The sequence below is a fragment of the Numenius arquata genome, chromosome Z (assembly GCF_964106895.1).
Source record: "Numenius arquata chromosome Z, bNumArq3.hap1.1, whole genome shotgun sequence".
NCBI lineage: Eukaryota > Metazoa > Chordata > Aves > Charadriiformes > Scolopacidae > Numenius > Numenius arquata.
The window spans coordinates 11,806,474-11,819,320 of NC_133616.1; the positions used below are offsets into that span (position 1 = coordinate 11,806,474).

A 12,847-nucleotide genomic window follows, 5' to 3' on the forward strand; every position below is an offset into this window, starting at 1 on the left:
TTGGTGTGAAGCAGCTCCATCCTGGGAGGTGTCAGAGGATGTGTGTGGTGGGAGTTGCCTGAACTTGCTCTGCTCCTCAGTGACCAACCTTCCTCGTACCCTGCAGGTGTCTCATGTGCTGGCAGCCCTGCAGGCTGGGAACCGCGGGACACAAGCCTGCATCACGGCAGCGAGCGCCGTCTCTGGTATCATTGCTGACCTCGACACCACGATCATGTTTGCCACAGCAGGAACCCTCAACCGGGAGAACTCGGAGACCTTTGCTGACCACAGGTACCCGACACCTCATCCAGCCTCTGCTCAGCCAGAGATGGGGTGTCAGATTGTGTGCCATGGTCTTTCTGAGCTGTGGACCAGCCCCAAGGAGAGCTGCAAGTTCAGGTCACCCTGACTCTGTTTCCCCTTGAAGTTGGTACATACAAAAGGCAGGGTCCACAGTCTCTCTACACCCCAAGGACCATGTGTGCATGTAGAGGGCTATGTCCTCTCTGACTCCCTTCTTCTCCCCAGGGAGGGCATCTTGAAGACGGCTAAAGCGCTGGTGGAGGACACCAAGGTGCTGGTGCAGAATGCCACGGCCAGCCAGGAGAAGCTGGCTCAGGCTGCTCAGTCCTCTGTGTCCACCATCACCCGCCTGGCAGAGGTGGTGAAGCTGGGTGCCGCCAGCCTGGGATCTGAAGACCCGGAGACTCAGGTAGGATGGGGTGTGTAGGGTGATTGGGGGCTGCTCATAACTTGCTTGAAGGGGTTGAGTGGTGCTTAGGGCTGGATCCTGCATGTTGTGGAGAGGATTGGCTGGGGTTTGGCTGGTGCTGGCTGAGTTGGACTCCTGTGTGCTCTGGGGTGCCCTGCTGGGCCACACCGCCACCAGCCTGAGTGTGACAGTAGCCAAGCCTGCCCTGGTCTTGCTCTCCCCAGGTGGTCCTGATCAACGCTGTGAAGGATGTGGCCAAGGCACTTGGAGACCTGATTGGTGCCACCAAGGCAGCTGCTGGCAAAGCTGGGGATGACCCTGCTGTCTACCAGCTGAAGAACTCTGCCAAGGTTTGATCTGGGCATGATGTGAAAGAGGGGATGGGGCAGGGTGGTCTGGAGAAAGAGCAGGAGGACAACTAGAAGGAAGAGGGGAGGAAGGGACACGTAAAGTGGGGCACAGCATGCAGAGGAGGCACTGGTGGGAGAACAAGATGAAGTGGTGCGAGTATGGGGACGGAGCCGTTTTGGACCAAACCAGGAGGGAGGGACCAGGTGCTGGCAGTTGTGCTGCTCCACAACTTACGTGGAGTTTCACCTGTCTCTTTTTCTCTTCCACAGGTGATGGTGACAAACGTCACTTCCTTGCTGAAGACAGTGAAGGCTGTTGAGGATGAGGCCACGAAGGGGACACGGGCGCTGGAGGCCACGATAGAGCACATCCGCCAGGAGCTGGCAGTGAGTACAGCCGTGGTGCTGTGGCTGCCATCCCTCCTGGTGGCTGCCCCACACCTCACCACCACCTCTTGCCTCGCAGGTCTTCTCCTCCCCAGTGCCTCCTGCCAAGGTCTCCACCCCGGAGGACTTCATTCGTATGACGAAAGGCATCACCATGGCCACGGCCAAAGCGGTGGCTGCGGGCAACTCCTGTCGACAGGAGGATGTCATCGCCACGGCCAACCTGAGCCGCCGTGCCATCGCGGACATGCTGCGTGCCTGCAAGGTGGGGTGGGCAGGAGACGTGGGTCTAGCACAGGTTTGTGGGTACCGACAGGGATGGTACTGGATGTGAACCAGGGCTTCCCTGTCTCCTGGCTTTCAGGAAGCTGCTTACCACCCGGAGGTGAGCGGGGACGTGCGGCAGCGGGCGCTGCGCTTCGGCAAGGAGTGTGCCGATGGCTACCTGGAGCTGCTGGAGCATGTGCTGGTGGTGAGTGTCCCCACCCCGGTTCCTGGGGTGGACAGAGGCTGCCCATGGATGCCAGGGTGCTCCCCAAATCCCTAAGGTCCTTTGGGCTCTGCACCTCCCACTGAGGTCTTTGCACGGCCTCCTTCACTGCCGGTGCTGGCACGGCATGTGGCCGAGCCCCTGCCGTGGAAGCAGATGTCAGAGAGATGAACAGGCTCTGAAGAAAGGTATTTGGCTAACAACAGATGGAGATTAACGGGCTGTAAACAGATGGAGGCTGGAAATTCGACAACACGGGAGCAAAATCCTGAAGCAGCTTCCAGTAAAAGTGGTGGGAGTAAGAGACTTCAGGCAGTGTGAAAACAGAGCTTGTTAAGCTCAGAGCAGAGTGGGAGACGGACAGTGCCCACGACAACAGAGGTGATGACTGCAAGTGCCAGCTGCACCCTTTTGATCCAGTCTTCCTCTATCTGAGTCCTCCTGAGGACTTCAGCTGGCTGCTTTAATTAGCTGTCCTGCAAGATGAGTGTGGTTTCACAAGAAGCAAACTAGTAGGGCAGTGGAAAGGATGCAGTGAGGGCCTTCCAGCGGTTTGCATTCTTGGCGAGATCGCAAAGGTGGAGTCGAGGGCGCTGGAGGGATGCACAGACCCAGCCCGTGGAGCTGCGAGAGCCCTCGAGCAGGAGTTTAGGACAAAGGCTGAGGGCAAGTCCGCTCTGCAGCAAGGTCTCACTGAGCTGGTTAGAAGGGCGTGGTGAGATTGTGCCGTTCAGGTTCACCAGGTACGAGGTGGTGGGGTTCAGACTGTGGTTTCCTGCAGGGAAAGTCCCTTTAGGCAGAGGGCAACCAGCCCTGGCAGCAAAAGAGGAGGCAGGCAGGAATTGATGGCTGAAAATTGAAGCTGGGTGGAGGGGAAGTCAAAGGGTGGTTTTGTCCAAAGGAGGTAACCGCTGGGATACAGTTCCAAGGGGAGCAGTGAGTTTTCCATCCTCTGCACCTAGATCAAATGTCTGGAAGATGCTTTAGCCACACATAAGTCATGGCAGCCAAGGCTGGAGGGCTGAGGAGAAATTCTCTGGCTGACCTGTTGTTAACAGATGATTGGGCTAATGACTTAGTGTGGCAGAGCCAGAGGTCACCCTACTTGCAGGAGCAAATGGTTCTAGGTGCCACTGTATTTTGGATGTAACCATCCAGCTGCTGTGTAACATCTCTTGAATATCATACATTGGTGCATCCCATGAAACGTTCACTGGAGTTGCATCTTAGTGAGCTCATAGCCTCCAGGGTGCCTTCAGATCCAGACGGAGACCATTTAGCAGTTTTAAACACATTGTCAGAGCAGATAGAAGACTTAATAATGTGTCATTTAGTCTGGATGTGCTTGTGAGGGCAAACCACGCATCGCTGTGTGCCATCAGCTGGGGGACTCCAAGCCATGTGCAGCTTTGGTGACTTTGCTGGGATGGCCCCACACAAGTCCAGGATAAAGCCATGACCCCCCCACAGCCTCCACAGAACTCTGGTCTGCGAAGGCAGGAACAGCATGCGTGGGTCACATTTATCAGAGGGCAGCAGGTTCCTGGGAAGCTGGGAGCAGGAAGGAGGTGGGGGAATGGGAGGGGAGATGGGGTATGCGATGCTGCCTCGGTCCCCAGCAGCAGCAGGTCCATTGCTGTACACTGGGTCCCCACAGGAAACAGTGCCTGGCACAGAGTGCGAATGAGCATGGTTAGGGCTCGAGAAAGAGGGTTATTTGGGATGGAAAACGTGGCTCCCGGCAGAGGATTGGGAAAGCCTGCATATTTCGCTGGGGAGGGGAAGGAATTTGAGTCTCCACGGGGACTTGGTATTTGGTAACGATAGGACTCTCCCTCCAAAAGCAGAGAGATCCAGTGGCTGAGAACTGCAGTGAAGCCATTCAGGGTAGGGAGAAATAAGGTGTAAAGAGGGGCGAGCAGGAGAGCAGCTCCATGGCTGCTCTGGGTGTAGGTGGCTCCATCTGTGGGAGCCTCATCCAGGGGCCCCAGATCCCCAGCCCTGCGAGGCTGACATCTGAGTTAATGATGGCAGCACAGCTCCCCACCCAGGATCTCTCATCCATCGTTCCCGCCTTTCCTCTTGGCTGCCCTTCACCCCTCACCGGAGAGCACCCACCTACCCCTGCCCTCCCCGTGCCCCCAAGCGCCCGCGTGTCCTGGCCAGGGCGTTCACTGCTTTCTTCTCTTTCTTCTCCCTCCCTCCCTGTCAGCCGGTGAGTAAGGCGACATTGGGGTGCCTGCTGGTGTCTAACCTCAGCATGAGCCTTGCTCACGGCGTGTCTGTGTGCCCGGCCCAGTGCTGGGGTGGCACTTGCGTGTGTCCGCAGGGACCCCAGGGTTCCATGTGTGCGTGTGTACTCACACCCGCTCTAGCTGATGGGCAGCTGCCACCTGTGCCGTGCGGGTCAGGCTCTCAGAGCGGTGAGCTCTGCTTGTGCAAACGGACCCTGTGTGTGTGCACACATGTGTGCTGTGGTGTGTGCATGTGTCCTCCCCCACCCTGGTGACCCTCATGGCTCTGCTTGCCACCTTGTCCCAGCGGGGCCAACCCTCCTGGGCTACGATGTGGCTCCAGGGTCACCCACCCGCCTTTTCCCAGCTTGTGTTTGCAGACAAATCTCCAAAATGGGGACAGCAAGAGGGAAATGCTTCTGGAGCTTGAAATGCTTTGGGGGAGGAAGAAATGCTGGAGGGGGTAGCTGCTGAGTGCAGGAGGGTCTTGTATCTGTGAAGTGCCCCAGAAGCTGTTGATGCAGAAGGGCTAAGGAGAAGCTCATCCCATCCCCAAGCAGGAGGAGACCAGCCAGGGTCATTTGAGAAAGCACCACGGGCAACACCTGATGTGTACACATGCATGGGGGAGCTGGGGGATCCCACCCTCCTTCCTTGGGGAGTGCGCCCTGAGCAGACCTTTGAGGTCCCCCTTTTCTAGGTGCTTACATCTGCCCCTTCCCCACAGATCTTGCAGAAGCCGACTCACGAGCTGAAGCAGCAGCTGGCAGGCTACTCCAAGCGCGTGGCCAGCTCCGTCACTGAGCTCATCCAGGCAGCTGAGGCCATGAAAGGTAAGGAAAGGTCCTGCTCAAAGGGGCAGGACCCAGGGCTGGGATTAGGGTGGAGGGCTTAGTGGCTGATGGGGGAGGTAGGACAAATCAGAAATAAGGCCGCACGCGAGGTTTCACCTGCCTGGCTTCCTGGTTTTTCTAGGGACGGAGTGGGTTGACCCAGAAGACCCCACGGTCATCGCTGAGAATGAGCTGCTGGGGGCAGCAGCTGCCATTGAGGCTGCAGCCAAGAAGCTGGAGCAGCTGAAACCGAGAGCCAAGCCCAAGGTAGCGGTGCTGAGCCTTGGCTGACCCCTGTGCTCAGCTTGGGGTGGGCTGGGGCTCTCCTGCCTGTGCTTCAGCCAGGTCTGAAGCCCCATCTGACAGCCAGTCCCTCTTGCTGTGCTCCTGCTGCCTCCCACATCCCCAGCTGGACTTTCCTCAGGCAGCCCACGCCCTCCTGCATCTCACAGCTCTTAATCCATCTTTATATGTGCCCCCACAACCCCCTGCAGCCATCATCCTGTTCTGCTCCATCTGTCCCAGCACCCCTGCCTGGGACTCACACCTTGCTTTTGCCCACAGCAAGCAGACGAGAGCCTGAACTTCGAGGAGCAGATCCTGGAAGCTGCCAAATCCATTGCTGCAGCCACGAGCGCCCTGGTGAAGGCAGCCTCAGCGGCCCAGCGAGAATTAGTGGCCCAAGGAAAGGTAAGGCTGCAAGAGGGAAAGAAATAAGAACACATAGGGCTGTGGTGGGCTCTCTCTTCTCCGGGGGCTGCTTGTAGCCCTCATGCCCCATGGCAAGGGGTGCACAAGGTGGTGAGCCTCACTCCTCCTCTTCTTCCTCACAGGTGGGCGCCATCCCTGCCAACGCAGTGGATGATGGACAGTGGTCCCAGGGACTCATTTCAGCTGTGAGTATCAAGGTCATGCTCAGGGGATGGGGGGGGGACCTCCTCTGGAGGGTCTGCCCTTGCACTTCTCCTCAGTGGAAGAAGTAGCCATGCTTCTTGCTCCCTATCCCACCAGCTGAGACTTGGCATGAACACGGGTTGTCACCATCCCATGCCCCACAATCTCATTGGGGATCAGGTCAGGGGGAAGCTCCCGTACCCCTCCTGACAGCCTCTCTTTCTGCAGGCCCGCATGGTGGCTGCTGCCACCAACAACCTGTGTGAAGCTGCCAATGCAGCAGTACAGGGCCATGCCAGCGAGGAGAAGCTCATCTCGTCTGCCAAGCAGGTGGCTGCCTCCACAGCACAGCTCCTGGTGGCCTGCAAGGTGAAGGCTGACCACGATTCGGAGGCCATGAAGCGGCTCCAGGTGAGTCCCAGGCCGCCCCTCTCCTCCCAGCTGCTCGAGGGTTGGGTGGGAGTGGGGTGAGGGCTCGTGGATGCTCCCTGGGGCTCGAGCTCCCTGCCTGTGTGCCACCAGTGGGGAGTTCATTGGAGCACAGGCTCCAGGTTGATTGGACTTCACTGCTAATTCCATGCCAGGCGTGTGGGTGATGCTGGGCTCCTGAGCCCAGCGGCGTTCAGTGATGATGAACTGGCACAGGAATGCCTGAAATGCATTCACTGCATCATTGGCATTCGAGAGGTTAATGTTTGGGGGACACGTTATGTAGTACCCTTAATCCTCAGAGGCCAGGGCACACAAGAGGTTAATGTACATGCACTGGGGGGGTTAACATGGGGTCCCAGTGCTGGTCTCTTGGGGAGGGGGAGTCAGCAGGGCTGCCCCCTAGTCCCTGCGCCATGGCTCAGACAGGAGCCAGAGCCCAGCTGGGAGCAGCAGCGCCTGAAATGGTCATGAGCGGGTGGCAAGGCAGCGAGCCATGTAAAGAAATCCCTGCCTGCTGCTCCCAGCGTGCCTGGCTGCCCGTCCTGCCTGCCAGCCCGGCCTTGGGCAGGGGTTCTTTGACACCCCCGCCCCCACAAGCAGCAGTCGTACCAGGGGCTGTGACTTACACTGCTGTTCCCCCCTTCCCTGCTGCAGGCCGCCGGCAATGCGGTAAAGAGAGCGTCAGACAATCTGGTGAAGGCAGCACAGAAGGCAGCTGCCTTCCAGGACCATGACGAAACGGTGGTGGTGAAGGAGAAGATGGTCGGGGGAATTGCACAGGTGAGGAGTGGGGCGGCTCTGGTGGGGCAGGAGAGGCTCTGGCTGCCACCACAACCCGTGTGTGCCTGTCTCAGGAGCATGTCCTACCACCCACCAGCACGGGGCATGTCTCCAGAGAGCCTCACAAAAACCCTATCCCACCCAGCACCAATTAGATGCTGTGGCTGCACCCTCGTACTGCCACATGTAGCAGTGGGCACAGCTGGTGACAGTGCACGCTCCCAGGACTGTAGTGCCCTGGTTTTTCACACCATCCCCATGAGACGTGAAGGGCAGAGCATGGAGTAGGGTGTGAGAGCTGCCCAGTATGGTATGCCACGGTGTCCCAGTGCTGCCTCCTGGCCACAGGCTCGCAGCTGAGACCCTCGACAGGGCACATGGGGCTGAGCCCCAGGCGCTGTGCTGCTCCTGCTATCTCCAGAGGACCATGGTGCCACCATAGGGACAGCAAACAGCCCTCATGGCCAGTGCCACACCGGTCCATGGACGCTGTGGCTGTGATGGGGGGGAAGCAGCAGCCAAAGAGCCTGGCTCTTGGGTTGGCATGGCCACAGCAGAGTCTCCAGCCATCCCTGTCGGAGGCAGCCATGACCCTCCGGGGCTCTCTCCCGGCAGATCATCGCCGCCCAGGAGGAGATGCTGCGCAAGGAGCGGGAGCTGGAGGAGGCGCGGAAGAAGCTGGCCATGATCCGGCAGCAGCAGTACAAGTTCCTGCCCTCGGAGCTGCGGGACGAGGAGCAGAACTGAGCCCCGCACCCTCCCGCCGCTCACCGCACAGGCTGCCGCCTGCCCGCCCGCTCCTATTTAAGACGACCCGCCTCAAGCCAAGGGCTGCCTGGGCTAGACCAGGGCTCTGCCCGCACCCAGAGCGCCGGGACTAACCCAGCTGCTGCTCCATGCCGGTGCCGCACCAGCAATTCTGCTTTGCCGCCCAGCCCACCTTCCCGCAGGCACCCAGTGCACAGCCAGAGCGTCCGGAGGGACCCGGCTGAGCTGGGAGCCGGGGCTGCACCGGCTTAGAGCTCACCCGCCAGCCCCAGGGTGCGGGGCTGGAGAGCTCTCAACTGTATTGGGGATATTTCTGTGTGCCTTTTGTCCTTCCCACTTGTGCTCCTTCCTTCTCTCTGCTCGGGCTTTGCCCTCTTCTGTGCCGTCGGGTACAGGGAGCAGCATGGTCCCTCGCTGAGCTCTCTCACGGAGCTGCCTTTCACCTCCAATGCCTTATTGCTGGCTGGATCTTCCTCCTCCCCCTCCTCCACAGCTTCCCTGGGAGGCACTGAGCCCCCCTCCATGAGCATTTTCTTCAGCCTGGGCCCCTCTGGGGAGCCAGCAGGGCTGGAAGCCGCAGTGCCTGTGCTCAGCCTGGGGGGGGGATGCGATGGGTTCACCCTCCACCACCCCCCCCCGAGCTGCTCTTTGCCTTCCCGCGGGGATTCCCCCTGCCCGTGGCCCCAGCCAGCTCTGCCCTCCTCCTCCTGCTTCCCAAGTGCCTGCATCGTTTTCCAAGATCTGCAGTATTTTTGTAACTTTTCCATTTCTCTAGTATTGAGCCTGCAGCTTTTAAAGTTCATTTATTTCCCGCCCCCTCCCCCCACCCCCAGCTCATGCCCTGCCCACTAACACCCAGCTCTCGCCGGGGTCCCGCAGCCCAGCATTCCACCCCTCCTTGGCTTCGGGACCCCTATCCCTCCCCCTTTGCACTTGCTGAGGCTTCTTTCACTATTTTGATACTTTAAGCATCCCATATCAAACATTAAAGGAAACCAGCTCCCCCTGAAGCTCCAGGGTGGGGTGGGGGATGCCGATGTCTGCTTGGAAAGACGCATTCATCAATAAAATCTGGTTTTCCTGCTTTCTCGATGCTTGGGTATCAACGGGAAAAGGAGGGTTGGTGGGCAGGGGGGCCACGGGTGCCTGCCCTCCCGGCAGAGGCTGGGGGGGAGCGTAGCACGGGTGCTTATATAGCACGGAAAGTATTTGAGGCACGTCTAGCCCCAGGCACTCGGCAGGCTGGACCCCTGCTGCCAGCCATGTGCCGGCCCTCGCAGGTGCTGCCGGGGGCCACTGCCATGAGAGGGGGCCTGAGGGATTTTGTTGCTGGGGGATTTGGGCTTTGGAGTCGGGGAGGGGCGGGTTATGGAGGGGCAGCTGAGCTCCTGGCCCCATTCCTGCTGCCAGCCCAAAATATCCCTGCGTAGGATGCTACAGGGGTTCAGGTGGGGGGACCCCACTGGTCACTGGTGGCCCACTGGTGGGGAAGCGGCAGCCCTTGGTGTGCTGTGGGTTTGGGAATGTGGCCGGAGCCCTCCCGGCTGCCGGTGCTGAGCTCACCCCCCGAAATAGCCCCCTGGGGCCAACCTGCGCAGGCAGCAGCTGCCCCGAGCGTGTCCCCACCTGTTCCCACCCCATCACTCAGCAAGGGTCCGGGGGGCCCGAGCAGCAGCAGGACAGGCAGGGATGCTGCAGGGTGGAGCAGGGACGCGGGTGGGCTGGCACATGTCCCCTGCCTCTGGGACCCGTCCCCAGCAGCATCATGAGAGGTGAGGGCAGCATCCTCCAGCATACTGGCTGGTGACCCTCTGTCCCGCTGCGGGCACATCCCCGGGCGCGCAGAGGGGCTGTCCCCCCTGGGACCTTCGCCCCTGGATGGGCTCCAGGGTGGATTTGTGGCTCTCGCAGGCATCCCAGTCCTCCCAGCTGTCCCCTGACAATCTGCGCTGGCCTGACCCAGCACCAGGCTCTCACCCAGGTACCGGCCAGACATAAGGTCCCTCTGAGTAACCAGCAAGGACAGTTGAGTGGGCACAGCGTGGTAGTGACCCCAGCTTCATCCTGGCATCCTGGGGCCAAGGGAGATCCAGCACTCCTGGCCCAGGGCTGCAAGAACATCCACTGCCATGTCCTCAGGCTGTGGACCATGCAAGGGGTGGTGGCACAAACACCAGGGGAGGGACATGGGGTACAATTCACCCCAGTCACCTAAATCTCACCCACGGAAGCAAGGGGTTATTTTGGCTGGCAGGTTTGGGAGAACACATGTTGGGGCTTGAAGCTGGGACACCACAGTCATGAGGTGCCAGTGCCTCTGCAGGGACAGAGATTGGGCTAAATTGGAGGAGGGCAGGGAAGCTGCAGCCTGACTCCTCAAGGAACGCAGGGATTGGGCGAGAGGCTGTCCCTGGGAAGGGAAGTTTCCTTTACACAGCGGGAAAAGCCCTTCCCCGGGAGTGTGGTCTGATCCTGGAGGGGGGCACAGAAGGGGGTCCCCATCCTTGGAGACCTTAGCCCAGGGTGGGGCTAGGCATGGGGCAGCAATGGCAATGACGCACACCCATATCCCTCCACACCCCCTGGTCCCAGAGGTCACCCCAGAGGATGGTCTCGATGTCCAGACTCATGTGCCTGGATGGCCCCAGCTGTGCCAGCTGGACATGGCCGTGACACCTGGAGCAAGCGGAGCGGGAATCAAGGGAAAACTGGATTCTTTGGGGGGACATCTGAAGGCTGGAGCCCTACCCGGCTCCAGCACAACTGCCTGGCTGCTCACACAACACACACCATCGTCTTTCCCCCGTGTGCCGAGCCTATGAAGTTGGGCCAAAGCATCTCGCAGAAAACCATCCATCCTTGCCTGGGAATGATGGGAGATGGATCTTCCCCCTCCCCTCAGAAGCCGCGTGCTGGTGGTTACTAACTCTCCTTGTCCAAATATGTGCCTAATTCGTCAGTATTAATAGCTGCTCTGCAGAGTCCAGCAGTGGCTCTTCTGCTAGTTTCCCAACGGCGCCAGCAGCCCCTCGGTCCTTGACTGCTCCTGCCCCTCCTGTGCCCCCCACAACCCAGGGCAGAGGGCTTCTAGAAAGCCGCTTTCTCTGGCTCTCAGAAACTTTTTGCTCCTCTCTGCTTGGAGCACCAGTTCCAAAAAGTTGTGGCAGACAACGGCTGGATGTGGCCCTGGGGCAAGGGGCTGGGGGAGCCCTCACCCCCCTTCTGTCCCTGTCCCATCCCAGCCTCCCCATGTGCTGCACGACTCCTGCAGCCCTTCCACTGGCTCCTTCCAGCCCCCCCAGCCCGGAGCCCACCCTGCAGCTGGGAATGCGCCAGAAGCATTTACGAGCATTATTAAAGAGCGGGTTATTTTTGGAGGAGCCGGGATCTGAAGGGTTTGCATTTTTTTGCCTGTGGAATACAGTTTATTTAGAGAAGAAAGATGGAGAGGGGCAGCAGGCTGCCCACACGCCCTGTGTCACCCTGAAATACCACTCTATGGGCTGTCCATGTGCCAGGTGTCCCTGTGGATGCCAGGGACGATGGCAGCAGGGTACAAGGCAGTGGGGAGGTGGGTGCCAGGGAGCCTGCATGGACCTGGGGCCCTCCTGCCCCGCTGTGACGCGGGAGCTGGATGAGAAGGTCAGAGGCTCCATTTGCTTCTCTCCTGGGGGATTTTCCCCATGTGGGTGGTGCCAGCCCATGGTGTACCCAAGTGCAGTCACAGCCCATGAGTGTTCTTGAGTGCAACGACAGCCTGTGGGTGTCTGCAGTGTCCGCCTGTAACGTCCCCGATTGCGGTCACAGCATATGGGTGTCCCCAGCTGCAACCACAGCCCGTGGGCATCCCTGAGTGCAACGACAGACTGTGAGTGTCCCCAGGAATTCAGCGCCAGCCCATGGGTGTCCCCAAGTGCCATGCCAGCCCTTGAGGTGCCCCCAACCCAGTGTCAGCAAGCAGGGTCCCTCAGGCTGCAGGGTGCAGTGACAGGGCATGGGATGTGCCTGGGTCAGTGCCAGCCATGCAATGTCTTCTAGCATGGGGACAGCTCTGGCCGGAGCAGAGGCAGGTCTCAGGCCCTGAGGGTGGATGGCTGGTGGCGTTCCTGGGGCACAGTAACAGCAGACTGACAGTACATGCAGCCCCCAAGCACAGGGCCAGACACAGCATGTTCCCCATGGTGGTGAGAGGCCGCAGGGGGTCCCCTCCAGCCCAATGCCATTGGGGAAGTGCCAACAGAAATGCCCCTACTGCAGTGCTCTGGGGTGTCCCTAGCATGGTGCCAGTGGGTTGCCCCTAATGCAATACCCCTGGGGTGTCCCTACCACAGTGTCACTCGTCTTTCCCTAGTCCAGTGCCCCCAGGGTACCTTTAGCATAGTGTCACTGGGGTCTCCCTTGCCCAGTGCCACCAGGGTATCCCTAAGGCAGTACCCTAGGGTGCCCATAGCACAGTGCCCCTCACCCAGAGCCACCAGGGTATCCCTAATGCAGGGTCCCTAGTGCAGTGCAACCAGAGTGCCACTAGCACAGCGCCACCGGGGTACCCCTAGTGCGATGTCCTGGGTGTCCTCACAGTGGCCCGGAATGTCCCTCACCCAAGGGTATCCCTCACCCAGTGCCACCAGGGTACCCCTAGAGCAGTGTCCCAGGGAGCCCCTGTCAACAGTTCCCCAGGGTGTCCCTTACCCAGTGCCCCCGGCGTGTCCCTAGAGGCTTGCCCCACGATATCCCTTGCCCGGTCCCCCCGGGATGCCCCTCGAGCACTGCCCCCGGGCTGTCCCTCGGCCGGTGGTGCCATAGGGGTGTCCCTCGCCCGGTGCCCCCGTGGATGCCCGACGCCGGGGCTGCGACGGTGCCAGCCGGGGGTGCCGCCCCCCCCGTCTCTCTCGGTGCGGCGGCCGGTGGCGAGTCTGTCCCTAAAAGGTGCTGGCGGGCGGCGGGGGAGGTGCCGGGGCGGCCCCCGCCCGGCGCGGCCCCTCCCC

General features: G+C 60.2%; 1 protein-coding gene across 1 annotated transcript in view; it reads left to right on the forward strand.

Annotated features, from left to right (window-relative positions):
• Positions 1–8,952, forward strand: part of TLN1 (talin 1) — a 35,297-nt gene extending 26,345 nt beyond the window's left edge. Inside the window, exons 45-57 of the mRNA XM_074166866.1 lie at positions 107–273; positions 511–694; positions 919–1,044; positions 1,315–1,431; positions 1,511–1,696; positions 1,796–1,903; positions 4,883–4,988; positions 5,131–5,255; positions 5,553–5,678; positions 5,822–5,884; positions 6,111–6,293; positions 6,969–7,094; positions 7,710–8,952. Of these exons, the coding sequence (XP_074022967.1) occupies positions 107–273; positions 511–694; positions 919–1,044; positions 1,315–1,431; positions 1,511–1,696; positions 1,796–1,903; positions 4,883–4,988; positions 5,131–5,255; positions 5,553–5,678; positions 5,822–5,884; positions 6,111–6,293; positions 6,969–7,094; positions 7,710–7,841 (1,749 nt within the window). The 3' untranslated portion in view covers positions 7,842–8,952. The remainder of the gene's footprint in view (positions 1–106; positions 274–510; positions 695–918; positions 1,045–1,314; positions 1,432–1,510; positions 1,697–1,795; positions 1,904–4,882; positions 4,989–5,130; positions 5,256–5,552; positions 5,679–5,821; positions 5,885–6,110; positions 6,294–6,968; positions 7,095–7,709) is intronic.
• Positions 8,953–12,847: the final 3,895 nt, after the last annotated feature.